Source organism: Lonchura striata, chromosome 24 (assembly GCF_050655825.1).
Source record: "Lonchura striata isolate lonStrDom1 chromosome 24, ASM5065582v1, whole genome shotgun sequence".
Classification (NCBI taxonomy): Eukaryota; Metazoa; Chordata; class Aves; order Passeriformes; family Estrildidae; genus Lonchura; species Lonchura striata.
This window is the reverse complement of record NC_140726.1, coordinates 3881104-3901837: the sequence shown is the minus strand read 5'-3', so window position 1 is coordinate 3901837 and position 20734 is coordinate 3881104. Positions and strand designations below refer to the sequence as shown.

At 53.3% G+C, this 20734-nt stretch overlaps 1 protein-coding gene and 1 long non-coding RNA gene across 2 annotated transcripts in view; both read right to left on the bottom strand.

Annotated features, from left to right (window-relative positions):
* The window catches only part of JAM3 (junctional adhesion molecule 3), a 31864-nt gene extending 21894 nt beyond the window's left edge, over positions 1 to 9970 (bottom strand). The window contains exon 1 of the mRNA XM_021525811.4: positions 9910 to 9970. Coding sequence (XP_021381486.2) covers positions 9910 to 9961 — 52 coding nt within the window. The 5' untranslated portion in view covers positions 9962 to 9970. The remainder of the gene's footprint in view (positions 1 to 9909) is intronic.
* A 1174-nt stretch (positions 9971 to 11144) lies between these two features.
* Positions 11145 to 20169, bottom strand: LOC146765461 (uncharacterized). The gene is made up of 3 exons (XR_014949986.1): positions 19455 to 20169; positions 17399 to 17563; positions 11145 to 12369 (listed from the first exon to the last, which is right to left on the bottom strand). It is a non-coding gene; the product is annotated as an uncharacterized LOC146765461 (long non-coding RNA).
* Positions 20170 to 20734: the final 565 nt, after the last annotated feature.

The following is a 20734-nucleotide window of genomic DNA, read 5'->3' as shown; positions in this document are numbered from 1 at the left end:
CAGCTGAGCCCGAAGACCACCCCCAGCACAGACCCTCACAGGCATGTGCTTGCCACCTGTTCCAGGCCGCAGACGAGGGGCTGGGGCAGGAATTCTGGAGCTGAATGCAGGGTCTGTTCAGGAGGGGCCTGGGGACTCCCACCGTGTGGGGGGCTGCAGCATCCCTGGCACAGGAATGCAGCTCGGCCCAGCACGTGCCAGGCAGCGAGCGCTGTGCTGTTTAAAGCACAGCCCAAGTGTGCAAAGGACTGCTGCAAAAAAAAAAAAAAGAAAAAAAAGAAGAAATGTGCAAACGAAATCACCAGCCGAAACAGCGTCTAGAGACAACCCCAGCCAAGTCCCTCGAATGTCAGCAGCAGAAGGAGGGCTCAGAAATGGAGAACCCGGCTCAGTCTGCTGGCACACACGGAGGATCTGCCTCAGAGACATGAGGAAAAGACATATGCTGAGAAGGGAAGGCCCAGCTTTATTTTACCAGCCTCTGTTCCCACCCAAGATGTGCTTTAAAGACTGCCTTGCAAAGTAGGAATTAAATCCAAAGGTGCCTATGCATCTTCCTTGCTGTCATCCCCTTATCAGTTATCTCCAGCCTGCTCTGAGCCAGATGAAAGGATCCTAACACCACTTATCTTCCCACTTAAGAACGCGTTTAAAAGCTTGCTCTTAAAGAGCAGGACACTCAAGCCTGGGGAAGCAGCTGTAAATTCTGCAAATGGGCTTCCTTGCATGTCTTTGAAGGAGCTACTGCTTCTCAATGAGGGGCACAGACACCAAGAGGGAACCCTTTATAGCCAAGAGAGTCTTTGCCTCATGTCCAGGACGCGCAGCTGAGTGACAGATGTGAGACTTATAGCATGTGTGCCTCAGAAGTGACTGAGGATGGGCCAGGAATTGCAAAGCTCTTGGGAAATATGGAAGCAGCCAGAATTATGGCTCATTTGTCACTCCAAAACCATACTCTCCTCAGGACTGCAGTGTCATGACCAGCAAAGGTTAGGGATGCCCTTGCATGCTGCATCCAACCCTGCTCCAGGACCAAGCCTCGAGGCCAGGACCTCTCCCACACAGCCCCGTGTCTGAATTTGACCCTCAGCTCCCCTCTTCGTAGAGCTGCTTGTGACCACAGTGAACCTGGCTCCAGCTCGCTTTTGTCATTTAATAGCTGAGTCAAACTGTCGGAACAGCCAAAACGGATCTGTTCCAAATATTTGCAGAAAGAGGAGGATCAAGGAGCCTGCAGCAGAACAGCAGGAGCCTGCCCAGGCAGGGAGAACAATCCCTATTGTGGACCAGCAGCAGGATGCTGGTGGGCGATGATCACGCCTTGGGACATGGGCAAAGAGCCCCCAGATCCTCCCGTGTCCAGGAATAAACTGGAATCTGGAGTCCCCTCTGCCCCCTGGCAAAGCCCCAGCCCTGCAGGACGATCAGCCCTGGTGGCAGCTCAGCTGCTGGCCTGGAGAAGCCACGGAGCAGTTGGCAGTGGCAGAGGGGGGTACCGGGGTGCCTGGGAGCTGCTGCCAGCCCCAGCACGGACTTCAAAGGGCTCATCTCGCCCTGCTGCATGGGAGAGGACAGCTGGGTGCTGGCCAGGCCCACCAGAGCATTTCTGATGGCAGCACACAGGGGTTGGTACCTGGTGTGAGCTCCCCTCCAGCACACGCGAGGCAGCGGCAGCAGACAGAGCCCTGAGATTTATGGGATGCTGAAAACTGGCCAAAAGGGAGGGAAAACACCAGCTCCAGAAGGATGTTTACCAACTCAAACAGCCAGTTCTGCTTGAGGGAGAGCCCACGAGGCTCAGTAGGCGATTACAAGGCACTCTGCCAGTTCAAAGGCAACTCTATCAGCTCTGAAGGAGATAAGGCATTGCCTCCCTGAGCAGCCCCATCCACATCCACTCCCTGCAACCTCAGCAGAGCAGCTAAAAGCAAAGAGGGAGAGAAACCAGCACCTCCTGTGCTGTGTAGGATCAGCAAGGAGATCCATGGTGGGTGAGGCCAACCTGTTCCATGGCCCATGGCCAATCCCAACAGAAAAGTATGGAGCTGTCACACTAACAGGGGTGCTTTACTCCTTCCCCTCTGCTGCCACCTGAATACCTCACCAACCCCTTCTTCCAAGGGCTCCCAGAGGCTGGGCTAGACCAGAGTTCCAGAGCACAGAGCTGGGACTTCCCTTTCCAAGATGCCCAGAAGCTCCCTAGCACAGAGCGGATGTTTTCCAAGCTCTAAAAATAACCAGCTCCAAACAACGTGGTGGGCACAAAGAAATATTTATCTTCAAGCTTTTGCTGGAGATCAATCAGGAAGAAAAAGATTTAAGCAAAGGTTGAAGTGTGTATTAAAAATAGCTGTTGATAAGTTCCCTTTGAGGGGATAAAAGCTATTTTGCAGAAGCAGCAAGGGCTGCAGGACTTTGCAACACCTTCCCTGCCGTGTGAGCTGCCGGAAATCATTCAGGAGAGTGTCAGCAGCCAGAGCCTCAGGAGGAAGTCCATTAGCAGACAGCAATCTCCTTAATGGACCCTGGGGTACGTGGGAAAAGCTGCTGTGCACACAGGGGCTCTCTCCAGCACCACGATTCACACAGCCAGCTATCATCCCATACTCCCAGGAACGCTCCTCATCTTTATGGCAGCCTGAAAGCACCATGAATTAATCTTTTGGGGAGCTTCCAGTGAGTTTTTGCTCTTTCCTTCTCTTTTTTTTTGTCAGCCCCCAGCAAACAGCCGTGAACAGAAGCTGTTCTGTAACGCAGGTAACAGCAGCAACATCCATCAAATCTTTGTTTACCAAGGATAACATCCTGAAAAGACAAAAAATGCTGTCTCCACGGGTGATTTGGGAGCTGAAAGATCTCGTCCATTTACACACAGACAAAATCATTAAGTTCTCTGCTGTGCAGCCACCTCCACTCCAGGTCTGAGAGAACACGCAGCCACCCTGGAGGGATGGAAAGTGGCAGGAACCTTTCCACTGGGAATAAAAAGCAGGACTGCTGTGCAGAGCTCTGTTTGTTAAAAGGTAAGTCTGGCTCTCAAAAGAGCTCTCCTCCATGACCTTGCTTGCCAGCCTTATTCCATGTCACTAATGAAACACAACTCCTGGCTTCCTTTGGATGCGTGGGATTTTCATGGGCTCTTTCAGCAAGCACCTCATGGCTGTACATCTTGGGATATACTGGGCAAGAGTGTCAAAAATGCCAATTTAATTAGATGTCTCAAAGGAAGAGAGCAGGGAAGTCAGGTGCTTTCAAAAGACCTGAAATTTTAGAAGTATTTTACTCCCACCCTTCAAAATAGAGCCTAAAAGTGTCCTGATTTACATCCTCTCTGTCAAATACTGGCCACTTATATAAGAAATTGCCCAAAGTTTATTAAGGCAGGGATTTTCAGAGGAGGTCATGGGCATTAGAAACCCAGCCTAGTAATAGGAACAAAATCCCCTTAGATTTCAGTGGATTTCTCCAGCTCAGCAGAAAATCTTACCTAGGCCACCGAAATATATTTTTAATAGCGTGATTAAAAATCTTGAAATACTGCTAAACATTGTCCACTGCTGCCTTTTAGCCACATGGCAAAGTCCCTGGCATGCTGCAGTTTTAAAGCTTTTAAATGAGCTGCTGTGCCCAAAAAAATTAAGAGGACTCTTAAAAAAGCTGCTGATGTCACATTTGTGTTGTAATAATCAGGTACAATGAAGGGAGCAGGTTCCAGTGTGTTCTGGCTTTAGCCCTGAAATCCCTAGGATTTATGACTTAAAAAAAAAAAAAAGAAAAGTAAAAGATAACCTCCTTAAGCATTATCTGAACACAATTTAATTTCATCTACTTCATCTGTTGGTGCTCTGAAAAACCTTCATTTCCCCTTGTAACTGAGTCTTAAGCCCTGTGCTCCAGCCCACGAGAGGCACCACAGAGCCCAGCACCTGGGATTATTTATACTGACAAGCAACTCTTGCATGACAGAACAATTCCCATTAATTTTTCAAGCTTATCTGAAGTACCTGTGGGCTGTCAGGTTACAACACGTATGTGGCTCAGTTTCTCTTTGATTAGCCAATGCCAGCCCAGAATTGACTGGACTCTCATCTGACAGGTCTCAGCATTTTACAGGTGAGTTCATCCAACCCAACTGTGCTCTCAGGAGCTGGAGGAATTTCCAAAATATTTGTTGGTTTGGAGGGTTTTTTTGGTGGTTTTTTTTTTTTTTCAGGGGGGGTGGAGTTTTTCTGTTTTGCCTTTTTGTTTGTTTGTTTGTTTGTTTGTTTTTTAGGGGCGGTTTTCTTTTGGTTTTGGGTGGGCTTTCTTTGTTTTTTTGGTTGGTTGGTTTGTAGGTTTTTTTTTGTTTTGGGCTTCTTTTTTGGTCAACTCCCATTTATAAATTTTGCTCCTGCCTCTGCTGCTCTTTTCTCTGCCTGTTTTCTGGTTTGGAACGTGCACCTAAATCAATTCCCTCCAAGCCCCAACACATCAGAGAAGCAGCTTTGACAAGACACTGAGGAACTGCAGGGGAATTTCCCCTCCAAATCTCACTTTTTACATATTGGGGTTTTTCCCTAAGACATTTGAAGGCCTGGCTGAGGATGTTGCTCTGAAGAATAGGACTCCAGCTCTGTTTGCAGCTGTCTTGGTGCTGCCCTCCCTGTGCTGGACAGCTGAAATCCTGCCCAGGAGTCACACAAAGCTTCCTTCGAGGGGCAGCAAGGCCACCAAAGTGACAGCAGGACCTCAGCTGGCTGTCCTTGAGCAGAAAACACCTTTAAAATTCACTTCCTCAATGTTTATCCCCCAAGGAAGCTGCCTGACCCCTGAAATGAGAAGCAGGAGTGTGTGAGAAGTTGATAATCCCTGAGACCAGCGCTCTGGTGAAGGCCAAGGAATGGAGAACTCCTCGCTGTCCTGTTCCCCACAGATTTATTCTGGTGAAGGCAAAGGAATGGACTCCATGAACCCCTCACTGTCCTGTTCCCCACAGATTTATTTGGTGAAGGCAAAGGAATGGACTCCATGAACCCCTCACTGTCCTGTTCCCCACAGATTTATTTTGGTGAAGGCAAAGGAATGGAATCCATGAACCCCTGGCTGTCCTGTTCCCCACAGATTTATTTTGGTGAACCCCAAGGAATGGACCCCATGAACCCCTTGCTGTCCTGTTCCCCACAGATTTATTTTGCTAAGTCCCCACAAATAAAAAGCATTTAAACTCTCCAAACCACACCTCTCCCCTCAGGTTATTCCTGCTGGAGCTCTGAAGGGTCACAAGCAAACAAAGACCTGAGCTTTCCAGCCAAAAAAAAGTCCAGTTTTTATGTTATTATTTATTCTTCTGAAAAGTGAAACCTCTGGTTTCCAGCAGGGAGCTGGAGCGCTGTGACCCAGCAGGTATTTCCTCTGCCCCAAGTGCAGCTATTGCCAGAACTGCACCCAAACAGCAATCCAGCCCCTTTGGGGGAAATCTCAGGAACATTCATTAGTGCAATTAAAGCCATTAGCTGGTTCTGAGGCCATGTCCTGACTCAGCGAGGGACTGGGGTTTGTTGCACACGCCCTGAACTCCTCCACTACCCAGGAGTGATGTTTAGCGTTCAGCTGGGGCTTGATTCTGTCTCATAAAAACATGATACTCCCTGGGGGTTCTGGGGGAAGACAACCAGCCCTTATCAATCGGGAGAAGATGCTGCAGCTCAAATTCCCATTGATAGAGAAGCCAGATTGAGAATGTAATTATCCTAATTAATTTTATATCTGGAACTCATCTCCTTTTGCACAAACAGCAGTTTCCAAGCAGGCCACCGGCTTTTTTTTTTTTTTTTTTGCACAGAGCAGTGGTTTTATCTTGTTGAGGGGCATGTTGGCAACACAAGCTCTTGTTGTGCAGACAAGGACTCTTGAGGACTCAGCATCCTGCTGGCCCGTGGAAATCTTTGCCTTTGCTAACTCCCTCCCACCACTTCAGGCTGGCTCCGTAAGGAGTTCACGAACCTTCTCCGGATCATCAGGGCTTGATGCAATCAACTGTGAAGCATTAGCTCTAAATATACAACTGGGAGGCCAGTTCTGCTTCAACACACAAACACTCACGGCAGAGGATGAGCGAGCAGCCAGCCCAATTTGCAAGAGAAACTTAACTAATAATCCAAGCAAGCTGCAAGGAAAGCAGGAGCGAGTGGGGGCTGATCATTGCTTTGCCCTTTGCAGATGGCTAAAGTTAGGGGCAAACTGGCAGGAGGCCACCCACAGCTTTTGACCTTGTTGGTGGAGCTAAATGCAGCAGCTCGCTCTGCTTTATTTACTTGTTTAGGTGATTTTTTGGCAGCACCAAGCGTGTCCCTGGTGCAAATCCTCTGTGCGTGGACACATAATTGAAAAACAACTGCAGCAGGCCAAGAGACCCAGAATTCAACTTGTACAGGGAAAATAAACACTGAAAGAACTCAAGCTCACAAAGCAGAGCAACATCTCAGTCCACAGACTAAAGCAAACACATTTTACTCCTTGGATCTCCTCGTGTTTCAGCAAGAAAGAAATTCTCAGAAGCATTTGGGGCAAGAGGGAATGCGCTGGTGTCGCGTTCTTTGTCAACAGCTGTAAAGGAGATGTGCATCCAGCCACTCTTTGGTGGCGATGCCAGACCCTGCTTACCCAAAAAGGAACACCAAGCCCTTCCTAGGAATTTTTTGGAAGATGTTATTAAGCGTCTGATTTTGGCAGGGCTCTCAAAGCCGTTTGTCCCGGTTTTTTACTGCCTGTTGAAAAGAAAGCGATACTACAAATACTTCCCATCAGAAAATACCAACAAGCAACTTATCATCACTGCAAGAGAGCTAACAACATTTCCACATTTCCACCGAGTGGTTTTTGGCACTGACAGCTGACTCAGAACAGTTGTTGGTGGCTGGGACAGATGGACTTCATATATTAAAAAAAAAAAAAAAAAAAAGTAAATGAGAACCTCTACTCCGTAGATTTTAAAAAGCCTTTTGCGAAATCCAACCTATTACCAAGCCCTCGGAATTAAATCAAAAGGAGATTTGAATATAATGAGCTTTAAAACTGAAATGTGCCTGGGACTTGCCCATATCTCCCCATCAAGCACTACAAGGTATCAGCATGTCCTATTTTCAATAGGAAATACTTGAGAGTTTTGGGAGGGTCTCCACACCTCTGCCCTCAGCCCAGCACGTGAAATCCTCTAAAATCCAAATATTTGTTTCCACGGGGAAGCTGGCAAGGAGAGACCTGGAGGCAGAAGTGATGTCAGGCGTGAGCCCCGCTCTCCATCAGCGCTGCCGAGAGCTTCCGCTGCTTTAATCACAACCATGGCATTTCCCTGATGTGCAGAATCTTCAGTGCCTAGAGCTGGCAATGCCCTGAACGCTCCATGCTTCACTGGCTCCCCTTCCATGGCAATGTTTTCAGGCCACCATCAAGAGCAGGGGCTGTTCTGGCAGTAACACACAGCAGGAGACAAGCCCAGCTAGAGCAGGTCAGACTTGGGATCCCACATCTTGGGAGCTTTGTCTCCTTCTTTTCATGCGTTTTTTTTTTTTCTCCCCCAAGTAATCAGTTGGCACAAACACATCATTCCAGTCACACTCCCATCCCACTATCCAGCACCAGCCCTGCACGCTTCAGTACATGTCTAATTTTATGTACTACTGACAGCATAACCCTATTTTATGGGGTGCCCCCAGTACCTCAAGTCAGGTGTGGTGGAAGAAACCTTTTAATTCTCAACTACACTCTGCCCAATCTGTTGGGCTTGTGACCCCAAATTTAAACATGATTGGAAATCAACACAGAATGAGGCACTTTGAATTTAATGAAAAACAAAGCCTGGTTCCACTGGGTTCACTCACCAGGTAAATGTTCTCAGGCAGAGGTGTGAAACCAGTGGGGTTTGGCTGCCTTTAACAACTATTCCCTGTCTGAAGAAATGCAGAAATATGGAGTTTGTTTCCATTCCTCCTATCTTTTAAGCCAGATTCAACAGGACACTTGGGCTCTGGTCACATAACCCAGGAAGGAAATAGAGCACCTTTCTACCCTGCAGCCCCACTGCCAGGGAAATTTGTGTTAAATCCGTGGGTTTCCCATTCAGAGGGAGCAGCTGAATCCAGAGTTAGCACTGGGCAGACCGTGTGATGCTCTGGGATCAGGCACTCCTCATTTCTCCTGCTGAAGCTGTTTCTGCTCCAAACCACAGCAAAGCAAGTGAACACCAGAGCCTGGAGCGCGTGACAACCCTCTGCTTGCTGGGGATGAGTGTCAGAGTCATCTTCACACCCCTCCGCTGACTGATTGGGTGAATAATGCCCAAATCTCGCTTTATTTGAGACCCAAACAGACTCTGCGAGTTCTCTGGAGTCGCTGGAGGACTGCTTTTTGTCCTTAGATCAACTGTTTGAAGTATTGCCATTCACTTCCTTGAATGTTGACCCAAAACAGTGACTGGTGAGTGTGTACACACTCAGCCCCGTGTATTTTGGTACTCAGCTGTAGGCTGGTTGTCAGCCTAACCCCACTCCACCCCATCTTCTCCTCCTGCCATCTGGGCAGAGGGGGGGAGGACAACGTGAGCCCACCGGCTGCTGTCCCCCTGCTCATCCCCCCAGCTATTAATAGCCAGACAACAAATGAGCCCAAATTCATTCCTGAGCGAAATTAGCAAATGTTTTTGCAATTAAAACTGCAAACATTCATGCGGGGCCCCCCGAACAATAGGCGCCTGTGCCTGGTCTTGAATAGGCACTAGTGTCCGCCCTGCCTGCCTGCCGAGCCTGCACATTCCTGGCACCCTCAGCCCTGGACCCGCTCCTTGCTGAGCTGGGTTTTGGGATGTTTCCCCCTGTCCTGAGCGGGTGTGTGTGTCCCACGCTCCCTGCAGCATCCGGCGGGTCCTGCCTGCCGGACCCGTGTGCTGGCCCGTGCCCCGCCCGGGGCTCCCACGCTGTCCCCGCATCCCCCCGCGCTCCGGCCAGCGCATCCTCCCTCCCCTCCCTTCCCCGGGCGAGGGTCGCGGCAGCGCATCCCTGCCGGGACAGGGGAATCCCTGCCTTTCCCCGGGATGGTGACTGGGACAGCGCATCTCCCCCTTTCCCTGCGATCCCAACCGGGGCAGCGCATCCCTCCTGCTTCACTCACTCCAGGATGGGGTCGGGAGCAGCGCATCCCTCCTCCCTCCCTGCCCCGGGATCCCGAGCGGCCAGCGCATCTCCCCCTTTCCCTGGGATCGCAACCGGGGCGGCGCATCCCTCCTCCTTCTCTGACTTCGGGATCCCGACGGGAGTAGCGCATCCCTCCTCCCTCCCTGACTCCGGGATCGGGACAGGGACACCGCATCCCTCCTCTCCCTGACTCTGGGATCGGGACATGGACACCGCATCCCTCCTCCCTCCCTGACTCCGGGATCGGGACAGGGACACCGCATCCCTCCTCCCTCCCTGACTCCGGGATCGGGACAGGGACACCGCATCCCTCCTCTCCCTGACTCCGGGATCGGGACAGGGAACATCGCATCCCTCCTCTCCCTGACTGCGGGATCGGGACGGGGATACCGCATCCCTCCTCCCTCTCTGACTCTGGGATCGGGACATGGACACCGCATCCCTCCTCCCTCCCTGACTCCGGGATCGGGACAGGGACACCGCATCCCTCCTCCCTCCCTGACTCCGGGATCGGGACAGGGACACCGCATCCCTCCTCCCTCTCTGACTCCGGGATCCCGACGGGAGTAGCGCATCCCTCCTCTCCTTGACTGCGGGATCGGGACAGGGACACCGCATCCCTCCTCTCCCTGACTGCGGGATCGGGACAGGGACACCGCATCCCTCCTCGCTCCCGGACTGCGGGATCGGGACGGGGTCAGCGCATCGCGGTGCCGGGGCGCTGCCGGCCGGTACTCACCGAGCAGGGGCAGGAGCAGGAGCCCGAGCAGCTCCGGCCGCCGCAGCGCCATGATGGGTGTGCGGGGCCCGGCCGAGCCTGCGCACTGCCCGGGCGGCGCGGCCCGGGGGCGGGGGTGCCGCCAGCCCGGGCCCGGCTCCGCGGGGCTCCGGGGGGCGGGCCCGGCACGGCCCGGCACGGCACGGCACGGGAGGGGAGGGGGCGCGCACCGCACCCCCGGGCAGGGCGCGCCCCGGGCCCGCCGCCTGGAAAAAGGGATGGTCCCGACACTGGGACCCCCGTGGATGGGGAGAGGGGATGGTCCCACCACTGGGACCCCCGTGAATGAAGAGGGGATGGTCCCGGCACTGGGACCCCCGTGGATGGGAAGAGGGGATGGTCCCGGCACTAGGACCCCCGTGAATGAAGAGGGGATGGTCCCGGCACTGGGACCCCCGTGAATGAAGAGGGGATGGTCCCGGCACTGGGACCCCCGTGAATGGGGAGAGGGGATGGCCCCGGCACTGGGACCCCCGTGAATGGGGAGAGGGGATGGTCCCGGCACTGGGACCCCCGTGGATGGGGAGAGGGGATGGTCCTGGCACTGGGACCCCCGTGAATGGGGAGAGGGGATGGTCCCGACAGTGCGACCCCCGTGGATGGGGAGAGGGGATGGTCCCGGCAGGGGGACCCCCGTGAATGGGGAGAGAGGATGGTCCTGGCACTGGGACCCCCGTGGATGGGGAAAGGGGATGGTCCTGGCACTGGGACCCTGTGAATGGGGAGAGGGGATGGTCCTGGCACTGGGACCCACGTGAATGAAGAGGGGATGGTCCTGGCACTGGGACCCCCGTGGATGGGGAGAGGGGATGGTCCCGGCAGGGGGACCTCCGTGAATGAAGAGGGGATGGTCCCGGCACTGGGACCCCCGTGAATGGGGACAGAGGGTGGTCCCGGCACTGGGACCCCCGTGAATGGGGACAGAGGGTGGTCCCGGCACTGGGATGCTCGTGGGTGGTGAGAGAGGATGGTCCCGGCAGTGAGACCCCCGCGGATGGGGAGAGGGGATGGTCCCGGCACTGGGACCCTGTGAATGGGGAGAGGGGATGGTCCCGGCACTGGGACCCCCGCGGCGGGGAAGAGAGGAAGATCCTGGCAGGGGGACCCCCGTGAATGAAGAGGGGATGGTCCCGGCAGTGGGACCCCCGTGAATGGGGACAGAGGGTGGTCCCGGCACTGGGATGCTCGTGGGTGGTGAGAGAGGATGGTCCCGGCAGTGGGAGAGGGATGCTCCCACTCGTGGTGCTGAGAGGGGCTGGTCCCAACCGCTGGTTAAGCTCTGTGGAGAGAAGGAAACTCACCCCGAGTAAAGCACCGGGAGGACTTTAATGTTTTTGAGCCAGGATTTTAGCAACACTGTGGTTACAAAACTCATCCAAGTTTTGCTCCAAAGTGTTTCCCCCTTGTATTTAACAAGGTCCCCTAAAAGGAGATTTCGCTGAGAATTTGCCCTAAAAAGCCAACTCGCATTGGTCTTTGAATTTCACTATAAACTTTCAACAGCTTAAAGTAAGCAAGAAACATAAACAAGCATCTGGGCAGAGAATGCTGCTCTTGAGGAACTTGCTGAGCTATAGAATCACAGACTGATTTGGGTTGGGAGGGCTCTTAAAAATCATTTAGTTCCAACCCCCATGGGCAGGGACACCTTCCCCCAGCCCTCGTGCTGGACCAAATCCTTTCTGACACAGCCCAATGTTTGATTTAGTGATTTTTGCCCTGAAAAATGCCTTTGCACAGAGAGCATCTCGAGCTGCTGTGTGGTCCTCAAAAGTGCCCCAGGATCTTTTTCTTTGATTAACAGAAAGCAACAGAAATTATCAGCGTGGGACATTAGCCCCGAATAGAGTGAGTTCTGTGTTCATGCTGGCTCTTGCGTCACTGCCAGCAGAGTCTGATGAGGATGTAATTAAGAAGCTGAAGATCAAGCAGCTGGAAAGAAAGCCAGAGCTCTCCTCTGCTCTGTAAACCAGCTCGGCAGAGCTGGCAGAAGTTAAGGGATGTAAAAATGTATTTAACCTGATAACGTAGCAGATCCAAGTCGAGATGCTAATGAGTAGATTTAAAGGGCTGATCTGAGCCCGGTGAAATTAATACAGGGAGTCTCATCAATTCTGATGGCCAGATGGGACATTTCCCTGAGGATGAAGGGGAGGGAATTGCCTAATAAGGCTGTATGGCTTCAAACCTGACTCTGGCAGTCTTTGGGCTGGGTCCCTGTCGAGTAAGGAATCATTTTAACACAGTCCATTTGGGCTGCTCTGACAGGAGAAGTAAAATGTGATGACAGCGAATATAATCAGCGATAAAGTGCAATCACTGAAGTGTCAGGATCCTCTTTAGCTTCCAGCAGCAGCTTGATCAGGGCAGAGAGGAGATGAGACAGAAGAGACAAAGAAGGATGGGAGGTCTCCAGCTGCACTTCCGGAAGAAAAAAAGAAAGAAAATTATTTCAGTTTGGATGGTGCTTGGAGCACCCTGGTCTGGTGGAAGGTGTCCCTGCTTGTGGCAGGGGGTGGAACTGGATGACTTTTGAGGTGCCTTCCTACCCAAACCATTCTGTGCTGCTCTGACTGGGGATGAGCCATGCTGGACAGCCACAGGAGGACTGTGCTGAGGTGTGTTGGCTCCCCCAGGCCATCTGGGCCACTCGAGGGGGAGCTGGATCCGCTCTCCTAAGCCTTGATTCCCCTCTCCAGACTGCTGGAGCTCAGCCCTGAGAGTGTTTGTGAATAATCAGTGCAGGCAGAGGCTGGGTTTGGAGTCAATTGGCAGAGCAGATATCACCTTCATGGATAACACCAGGGCATGAAACCTCAGGCATCATCTCAGAAATCCCTTCTGCGCCAGAGGCATGTGCCAATTGCTTGTCTCAGGCTGTGCCAGCTCCTCTCTTTGTGCTGCCCCCGTGGTCTCACTGCAGCCAGGTCCTGCCTTTTCAGCTGCCATCGCCTCCGAGGAGCCCTTTGAAACGAGAAACTCAACAAGCTCAAGGAGTCACAATAAATATTATACAGGAATTGTAGCACCCATCAGCCTGGGATGGCAAAGCACTGCTGTGGAAAACACTGATTATCACACACACATGGAGCTGCCTTTTCCTTATTTAATGTTCAAACAAGTAACTAGAATAAAATTCGTGCTGAGGGCAGCCCTGTGTGGCACAGGGATGTATTCAGGAATGAGGGACCTCTTCCTATGATTTCCTTGTTCTCTGATGGGTTTTCTAATCCATGCTCCAAAGAAGAAGAGGGATCTGCAGGATGATAGGAAGGGAGCACAGGTCCTGCCAGGGAGCCTTCCCAAGCTCCAGGACAGCCTGTGTGGGGAGAACAAAGTGCAGGATAAGGCAGTGGAGCCTCACTCCTAGCTCTTGTAAGAACAGAAGGAAGTGACCAAGGACTAAACGGGGTAAAAAAAACCCTTAGGGATTTCTGAAGGTTGTATGGAGCGTATGGTACATCAGGTGTTCGGGATCTGAGGGCGACTCAGAGAAAATGGATCCTTTTGATGCTTGCAGTGCCTGGAGGCCCAAACTGAGTTTCAAGCCCTGCTGGGAAGAAGCTGCTCAAACCTGTAATAACAGGCTGTGCCTGTCACGATGGCTTTTCAGTAGCAGTGCACGTGGCAGGCAGGAATGTGATTATCCCAGGCACCGGGGCTCCCAGGGCTCTGCCAGCGAGCTGTGCCATGTCTGCTGTGTGGAGCAGCCTGTGTGAGACCTCGGGGCTGCCCATCTGCACCTTCCCCGGCAGCAGCTTCGCTCCAGACCTCTCTGACTTTGATGCTGTGACTGTGGCAGCATCATTTGATGCTGTGATTGTGGCCTCTGCTGGCCCGGGATGAGGGAGGTCCTGGCAGACTGCTCCACCAGAGAGAGGGTTTGGCTGCTCTCAGAGCGGGGAGCAGCAGCACTGGGGGGAATTTGTTCTGTTAAAGAGAAAACTTTACACAAAAAAGGAAGATTCTGTGACACTGTGTTTTCTCAGGAGGAAAATACCCCCTGTGATTTTGTTGGATGGTCGGAAGTGTCTCTAGAGCCACCTTTGCATGTGGCAGATGGAAGGTCACGGGTGATGTGTGTAGCTGGTGACAGAATGGCCACCAGAGAGGAAAAGTCTCCCTGGAGCTGCACTGGGATGAGCAGGAGCTGTATCCCAGCCTTGACTGAACAAAAACAAAATTTAAACTTTTGGGGAAGGTAGTTAAAAATGTATGCAAGTTAAATGTTGTTAATACAAGCAATGAAATTGTGATTAAGCTTGGGTGTAGTACGTATAAGTAACAAGTTGCAATTAGTATTTAATGATATAGATACAGGTAAAAATGTGGGAATAGTTAAATTAACAGCCAAGTGTGGTTGTACATGTGCGAGGGTGGGTGGAACCAGGGAGGAGATGGGGTGGCAATCTTCATAAAAGGACAGAAAAAGTTCCAGAATACATTACTTCATGAGGCAGGGCCAGAACTCGAGCCAAGATTGGAGGAGAACAAAAAATGAACAGCAAGAATGGCAAAAGGACTGGTCCAGCATGTCCCAAGTTACAAGCCCAGAGACTAGAAAATGGGCCTGTCATGGATGCTGGGTGCTCCAATCAGCTGATTAAAGAGAGACTGCAAAAGGCCTGGGTGTCTGACACCCGTGTCTTTCCTCCAAGCTGGTTTCCCTGAAGCACCCCTAGGTTACAATTATTGATGTGCTAAGTTGTTGAAACAGTCCCCGGACTAGCCAGAGGTTTTGCTTCCAGTTGTTTGTTCTGTAATAAACAGGCTTACATTTTATTTAATTAGCCAGCCTTCTTTTTGTTATTTTAAAGCTTTCTTTCTAAGTCTATCCACAGCAGGCCTGGTTCCCCTTGGTGGGACAGCACCTCTCAGTCTGGCTGGGTAGGGGGTTTGGAAACCAAGTCCTGCCTTGTCCCGGAGGTTTCTTAGGGTCACTTTAGGCTCTGCAGGTACCTGTTTGTGCACATCACTCCTGATCTCTGGAGCCATTTACCCCAGATCGTTCCCAGCAGCTCTGGGGAGAGATGCAGCCTGTGATGATGGCCTGTGTCCATCCCTTTTTCACACCCCTCCTGCTGCTCGGGCAGCCTTTTACGGATGGCTACAGTGCCTCTCACTCCTTAGCTGAAGACAGCATCTCTTTTTTTGTCTGCTGAAGTCTAGACAAGCTGTTGATTCCCTGATGTCTCAGACCATGACCCCACTCCTACACCAGTCCCATCATTTCCCCCTAGTTCATTGCTCAGGCATATGCTGATCTATTTTGAATCGTTTGTATGTGTGAGGCTGAGTGGCTCCTAATCTCGTCTCCCTCCCGGGGCGTCAGTCACACTGGCATGTGCCTTTTCCCTGTCTGCCTCCCTCTCTTTATGGACCATGGGTATTTTTAACTCTACCCTCTAATTAGAGGCAGTATTCTCGGGATATTTTGTGCTCAAGGGCTCTCACGTCTGCGGTCAGCAGGGCAGGCAGTGAGCGCTGGGGGCTGGCCGTGCTTGGAAAGCTGAATAAACAGGGTGCAGAGCAGAGCTCGGGACTGGGGAGTGCCTGCACTGCTCAGGGCTGCTGGCAGCAGTGTGCCGGGGTGACAGCTACACAGAGGAGCCCGGGGACAGGGCCACAGCTGCCTCTGGTCCTGCAGCACGGCACGGTGCCTGCTCAGAGCTCCCTGCAGCTGCCTCCAAGCTGCACGCTCATTCCTGGAGCAGCCACATCCCCGGGGACACCCCGAGCCGAGCTCCTTCAGCCTGTGCTGGTGCAGGCACGGAGAAGACAGTGATATAATGAGAGGTGTCCCCAAGCAGGACCTTGTCTCCTTGTCCTCCCAGCACCGAGCAGTGCTGCCTCCAGCACCCTCCAGAGCCCGAACCTGCCCAGCTGAGGTTCCCCAGCGCGGCGGTGTGTGGCTGGTGTGAGCAGGGCTTTGCTCTCCTGCCCAGCACACAGCATCTGGCGTGCCCAGGGCAGCCTGTGGCGTGCTGCACATCTCCTGCTCACAGCCAAGGCCTCGCTGCCCTGCCACAGCCCCCAGCAAACCCAGGCCAGCTGGTCACTGCACGTCGCACTGGCCGTGCCCTTGCCAAGGGGTGGCACCAGCTCGGCAGCGCAGGGTGGGTGCTCGGGCTGCTGACCCAGCTCAGGTTCAGCACTGGGAACAGCAAGCCCTGCTTCCCAGGCTGGGGCTGCCTGGAAAAGGTGGATACAACTCCCTTTCCTCTGCTGGGGTGTGGGACTGTCAGTGGGAAGGGGAGGTTTCCTCTCTCTCCTGGTCCCATGCAGACTCTGGTGCACAGGCTAATAACTGTTAGAGGTAAGGCTCTGTCGAATTTATCTCTGTTCTTGAAAGACAATGAGGAACAGAGAGGGAAAAACATTTGCTTCAGGAGAGTGAGGATGTTCTGCAAAACTCAGGGCTCCCAAAGTCCTGGTCTCAGGCTGCTCATGCCCGGGGGCAGAAGGAGCTGCTCTGCTTCCTCAGCACCATGGCAGGAGGCTCTTCAGATCCAGCCTGTGCAGGTGAGAGCAGCCTCCTTTGGCCGTGCCCCTCGCTGGCTCCCTGCAGACCCATCCCCCTGTGATCCCCTGTGCTCCTTCCTGTGGGAGCCCAGCTCATCCCTCTGGCTGCCCTGGCTGGCCCAGACCCTGGCAGGGGCTCAGAGACCCTGGCACAAAGTCACAAACACCTCTGGCTGCCATTTTAGCCCATGGAAAAACCTGCCAACTTTGTGTGAGGAATTACAAGCCACAAGGGTTTGAGCAGTGTGGTAGTTAACACAGGGTGAAAAAGTAGAATTTGGGGGTTTTAAGATAAGGGGTTCAAGGGGACAAGATGGAAGGATTTGGGCATGTCCTGACCTTCTTCTCCTTCTTCTTGCCCTCCACATCTTGGTGTGACGGTGACACTTTTCTGTTGGTTTAAGGTAGAGACACACTGACCAACATAAATTATCGATATTGGCATGTTATTGTAAACATGGCACACGTAGTTTTTAGTATAAAATGTTAACACCAGCCCAAGGTGGTGGGAGTCTGTCACAAACTGACCTGCTGGACAGACTGCAGCTCCTTGGGAAAGCGTGTTATAGATAAGAAAAAATAAACAACCTTGAAAAGCCAACCCTATGCACTCCAGCTCCTTCTTTGGCCACGTGGGCTGGGATGAAAGGACTTTTTATAATCTCGGGGTCATCTTGACCACCAGACCCCCGAGACTTCCCTTCCTGAGTCCCTGTTTACCCTAGCTCCGAGGGCTCCTGCTGCAGGGCTGGAGCAGCCTTGTGTGCGAGCTGGATTTTCCAAGCCCTCCAAGGTTGTTTTGACATGCCTGACTTACAGCCCAGTGTCAGCCAAGGGTCTCCCACCACCCAAGCAGCACCTTGCTGGCCAAACAACACACGCCAGGGCAGGCAGCTGGCCATGCAAACACCCCCACGCATGAACTCACCTCTTGCACTGCTTCATTAATAAGTGCCTTGGGTTTCACCATTCCAGCTCTCCTCCATGTGAATCCCTAGCTAAAGCTGGTTTTCGTGGCTTTGATGGAAACCGGTCGGGTTCTGCAATGTGCTCAAGTGCAGCGGTTGCTTGGAAAGGAGTCGAGGATTTAGTGCTAGTTTAAAAAAAAAACAAAAATTATACACTTGTTGGTCTCTGGAGTCCCTCTTGGTGCTTATTTCCCTGTCCCAACTACCTGATGGCTTATCCAGGTGATGGCACGCCGCACCTTTGGGTCTGAGCAGTCACAGAGGAGGGCTTGTCTCATGAGGAGAGCTGCTCAGGCTCCCTTGGAGGAACGGGGATTTCTTGGTCTGGGCCTGGCTGCTTTAGGGCTTTGTGTGTCTGGAGGGCTGTGAGGCAGGGGGAATTGCTTTGTGCCACTCAGTGCCATGCTTGGTCCCTGCCGGGGCAGCCTGGTGGAAGCAGAGTCCTGCTGCCTGGTCATGGAGTGCTGGGTTTGGAGGAGGAGCAGGGCCTTAATCTCTGCCAGTCGAGTGGCGCTTGCAAAGACGATTAGACATATGCCAGCTAATTCATAGTAAAGAGGATGGAGGGAGAATTTGCCACTTATAAATGGCAGATGAGCAAGCCCATCATTGCTGTCACTCCCGGGTAATACAGGCTGACATAAGCCCAGTTTAGCTGCAAGTTTATCATTGCTAATCCTGCTGGCCCATGCCTTTCTGTTCCATCCTCCTGGCATCTCTCTTCCCCTCTCTGTGTTTTGTCTCTTTCTCCTGGTATTCCATCTTGGGGGCAGACAAATTCCTCAGCATCCCCCACCCTCTTCTCAATACATTTATCTGCCAGGGAAGTTTTCCTTTCTCCTGAATGTGTCCCTGTGCAGATTGAAGCTAGGGAGATCTATGGGAAGATCTTGTCACCCTAAAGTTTTTGATAGAGTTCCCAACCCCACTGCAGCTCTCATCACCTTCATTTGCCTCTCTTCCCCTCTTGGTGCTGCTTCTTCACGTGATGCAGCATTGCAGCTCCTTTCCAGGTGTGCCTGTCTCTGATGTCATCGATACTCCTGCATGTCCCACAGGTGGGGCTGGGGCTCAGACAACGGGCTCAGCCCCCCCATGGGCTCTGCTCAGTGCTGGATCCCACCCAGCCTGGAGTTTATCCGACACTTCCCCCAAACAGACACTCCCGAGAGCTCTGAGTGAGCAGCACCACAGGAAATTTTATCTTGGAACCACCCTGCTGTTTGGAGAGCCACACGGCCAAGCCAAACACCTCTGCTGCTGGCTGGGGGGGTTGGAGCCTTCGAGGAGGTGGAGGGGAAGGCAAATGTCCATGTGGGAAAGTGTCAGAATCTGAGGTATTGATGATCCCGAGATTGTAGGAAGTCTCTGTCTGTCACCCCCTGCCAAAGCAGAAGCCAGAATTGGTCTGTGCTGGTTTCCAGGTTGTTTATTCTGTTTATCTCTCACATGTTCTGCTGCCCTGCCCAGCTCTGTCCTGCAGGGCAGCGTGTGGGGCTCTGCCCTCAGTGGGATGTGACAAACATTAAATACCAGAAACTCCCTGGGCTGGATTGACAAGAACGTGCCAATATCTGTCACCTACGTTGGACAGTGTGTCCCCAGCCTGAACCAACAGAAAAATGCCAACACCACAGTGAGACATGGAGGGCATGAAGAAGGAGAAAAAGGACAAGGCACACCCAATTTCCTCCATCTTGTCCCCTTTGGACCCCTTATCTAGAATCCTAAAATTTTACTTTTGCACCCGTGCCACACTTAATTATTACTGATATCAAACACTCAGAGCTGGTAATTCATCCTGTAAGATTGAAAACTCTTTTCCATGGACAGAGATCACAGCCAGTGTCTCTGGGGGCTCTGTCCAGGGGGGTTCTGACCCCTGCCAGGGTCCCAGACCTGCCAGGGCAGCCAGAGGGAAGCCCTGGATTCCCACAAGAGAGCAGTGGTTCCCTGGCTGTGGGAATACAAAGCTGAATGGCACCAGCCAGATGTGGAACCAGTGCTCAGTCTTACCTCTGCCCCACTGAAGGATGCTGGGCTCACTCCACAGTGTGGCAATTCCAGCTGGGATGCAAATCCTGCTCCCTCATACCTGGGTGGGTGCGACAGGACAGCAGTGAGAGCCAGACCAGTGACATTTTTCCTGGAAGTCCTGTTGGCTTTCTTCCCCAGTGACCATACGAGTGTCCAGGCTGTCCTTGCTTGACCCAGCCACCCACGCAGAATGTGTGAGGGTTTTTTTGTGGTGCTCTCAGCGATGTCTCAGAAGCGCTGCCCTGCTGCGCTCCTTCATTCAGTTCAACTCCCTCCCCCTCCGTGTCCTGCCTGGCCTTCATCCCTGGGATTGGATCAGCTGCAGAAAGGAGGTCAGAGACAGGAATCCCACGAACCCAACCCCTCCCCCGGGGCAGGGTGACGGGAGGTGCCCTCAGGTGGTTTGGGGCAAGCGAAGGGTCCTTGACCCTTTGTGCTGAGCGAGGGCAGAGCATCCTTCCCTGGGGAAAAGCCCTCCTGGGAGGGCTGGGGTGCAGAGCCGTGCAGCACCTCTGGGATGAATTTCTCCAGCCCAGGAGTTCCCCCTTGTGGCAGGAGGCTCGGGCCGGTGCGGGGAGCTGCCGGAGAAGGCTCTGGGTGCGCCGCCGTCTCCCAGAGGATGCTGTCTGTGGGTGCGCGGTTATCACCCGCCAGGCTGAGGAGAACCGGAGCTGGCTTTGCCCTTCCTGTGGCCACAGGGTGCCTGGATGGGCTCGGCGGAGCTCCAGCTCTGCATCTCCCGCAGTTTGCCCCTCAGCTGACAGCGGGTGATGCTCCAGGTGCCCAGCACGGGTCCCTCTGCTCCGTGTGGGCAGGCTCGGTGTGAGCAGCCCTCGGGATGTGAGTGATGGAGCCCGCTCGTGGTGGGTGACCCTGAATTCACAGCTGTGCGTGTGGCACGGCCAGGAGCCGAATCCTGGCCCCTCTCCGAGCTGCTCAGAGCCAGGGCTTCCCCGTCACACGGGGAAAAGGGCGAGAAAGGCTTTGCAGCTGCCTGCTGACGCTTGTGGCTGCTGCTGCAGCGCGAAGAGGAGGCCAGCACAGGCTCCCCTGCTCCAGAGCAGGCTCCGAGCCGGCTCTGTGAGCGCCGTGCCCGCCCGGGGAGCCGAGGGCAGCTGCTGCCGTGCTCAATGAGCGCCTCCCGGGATGCTGAGCCGGCGCGGAGCGTGGCGGCATGGATGGTTCCTAATGCCTGCACCGGGGATGCTGTTCAGTCACCGCTCCCACGGGGCCCGAGAGGCAGCCGCAGGGGGGGACGC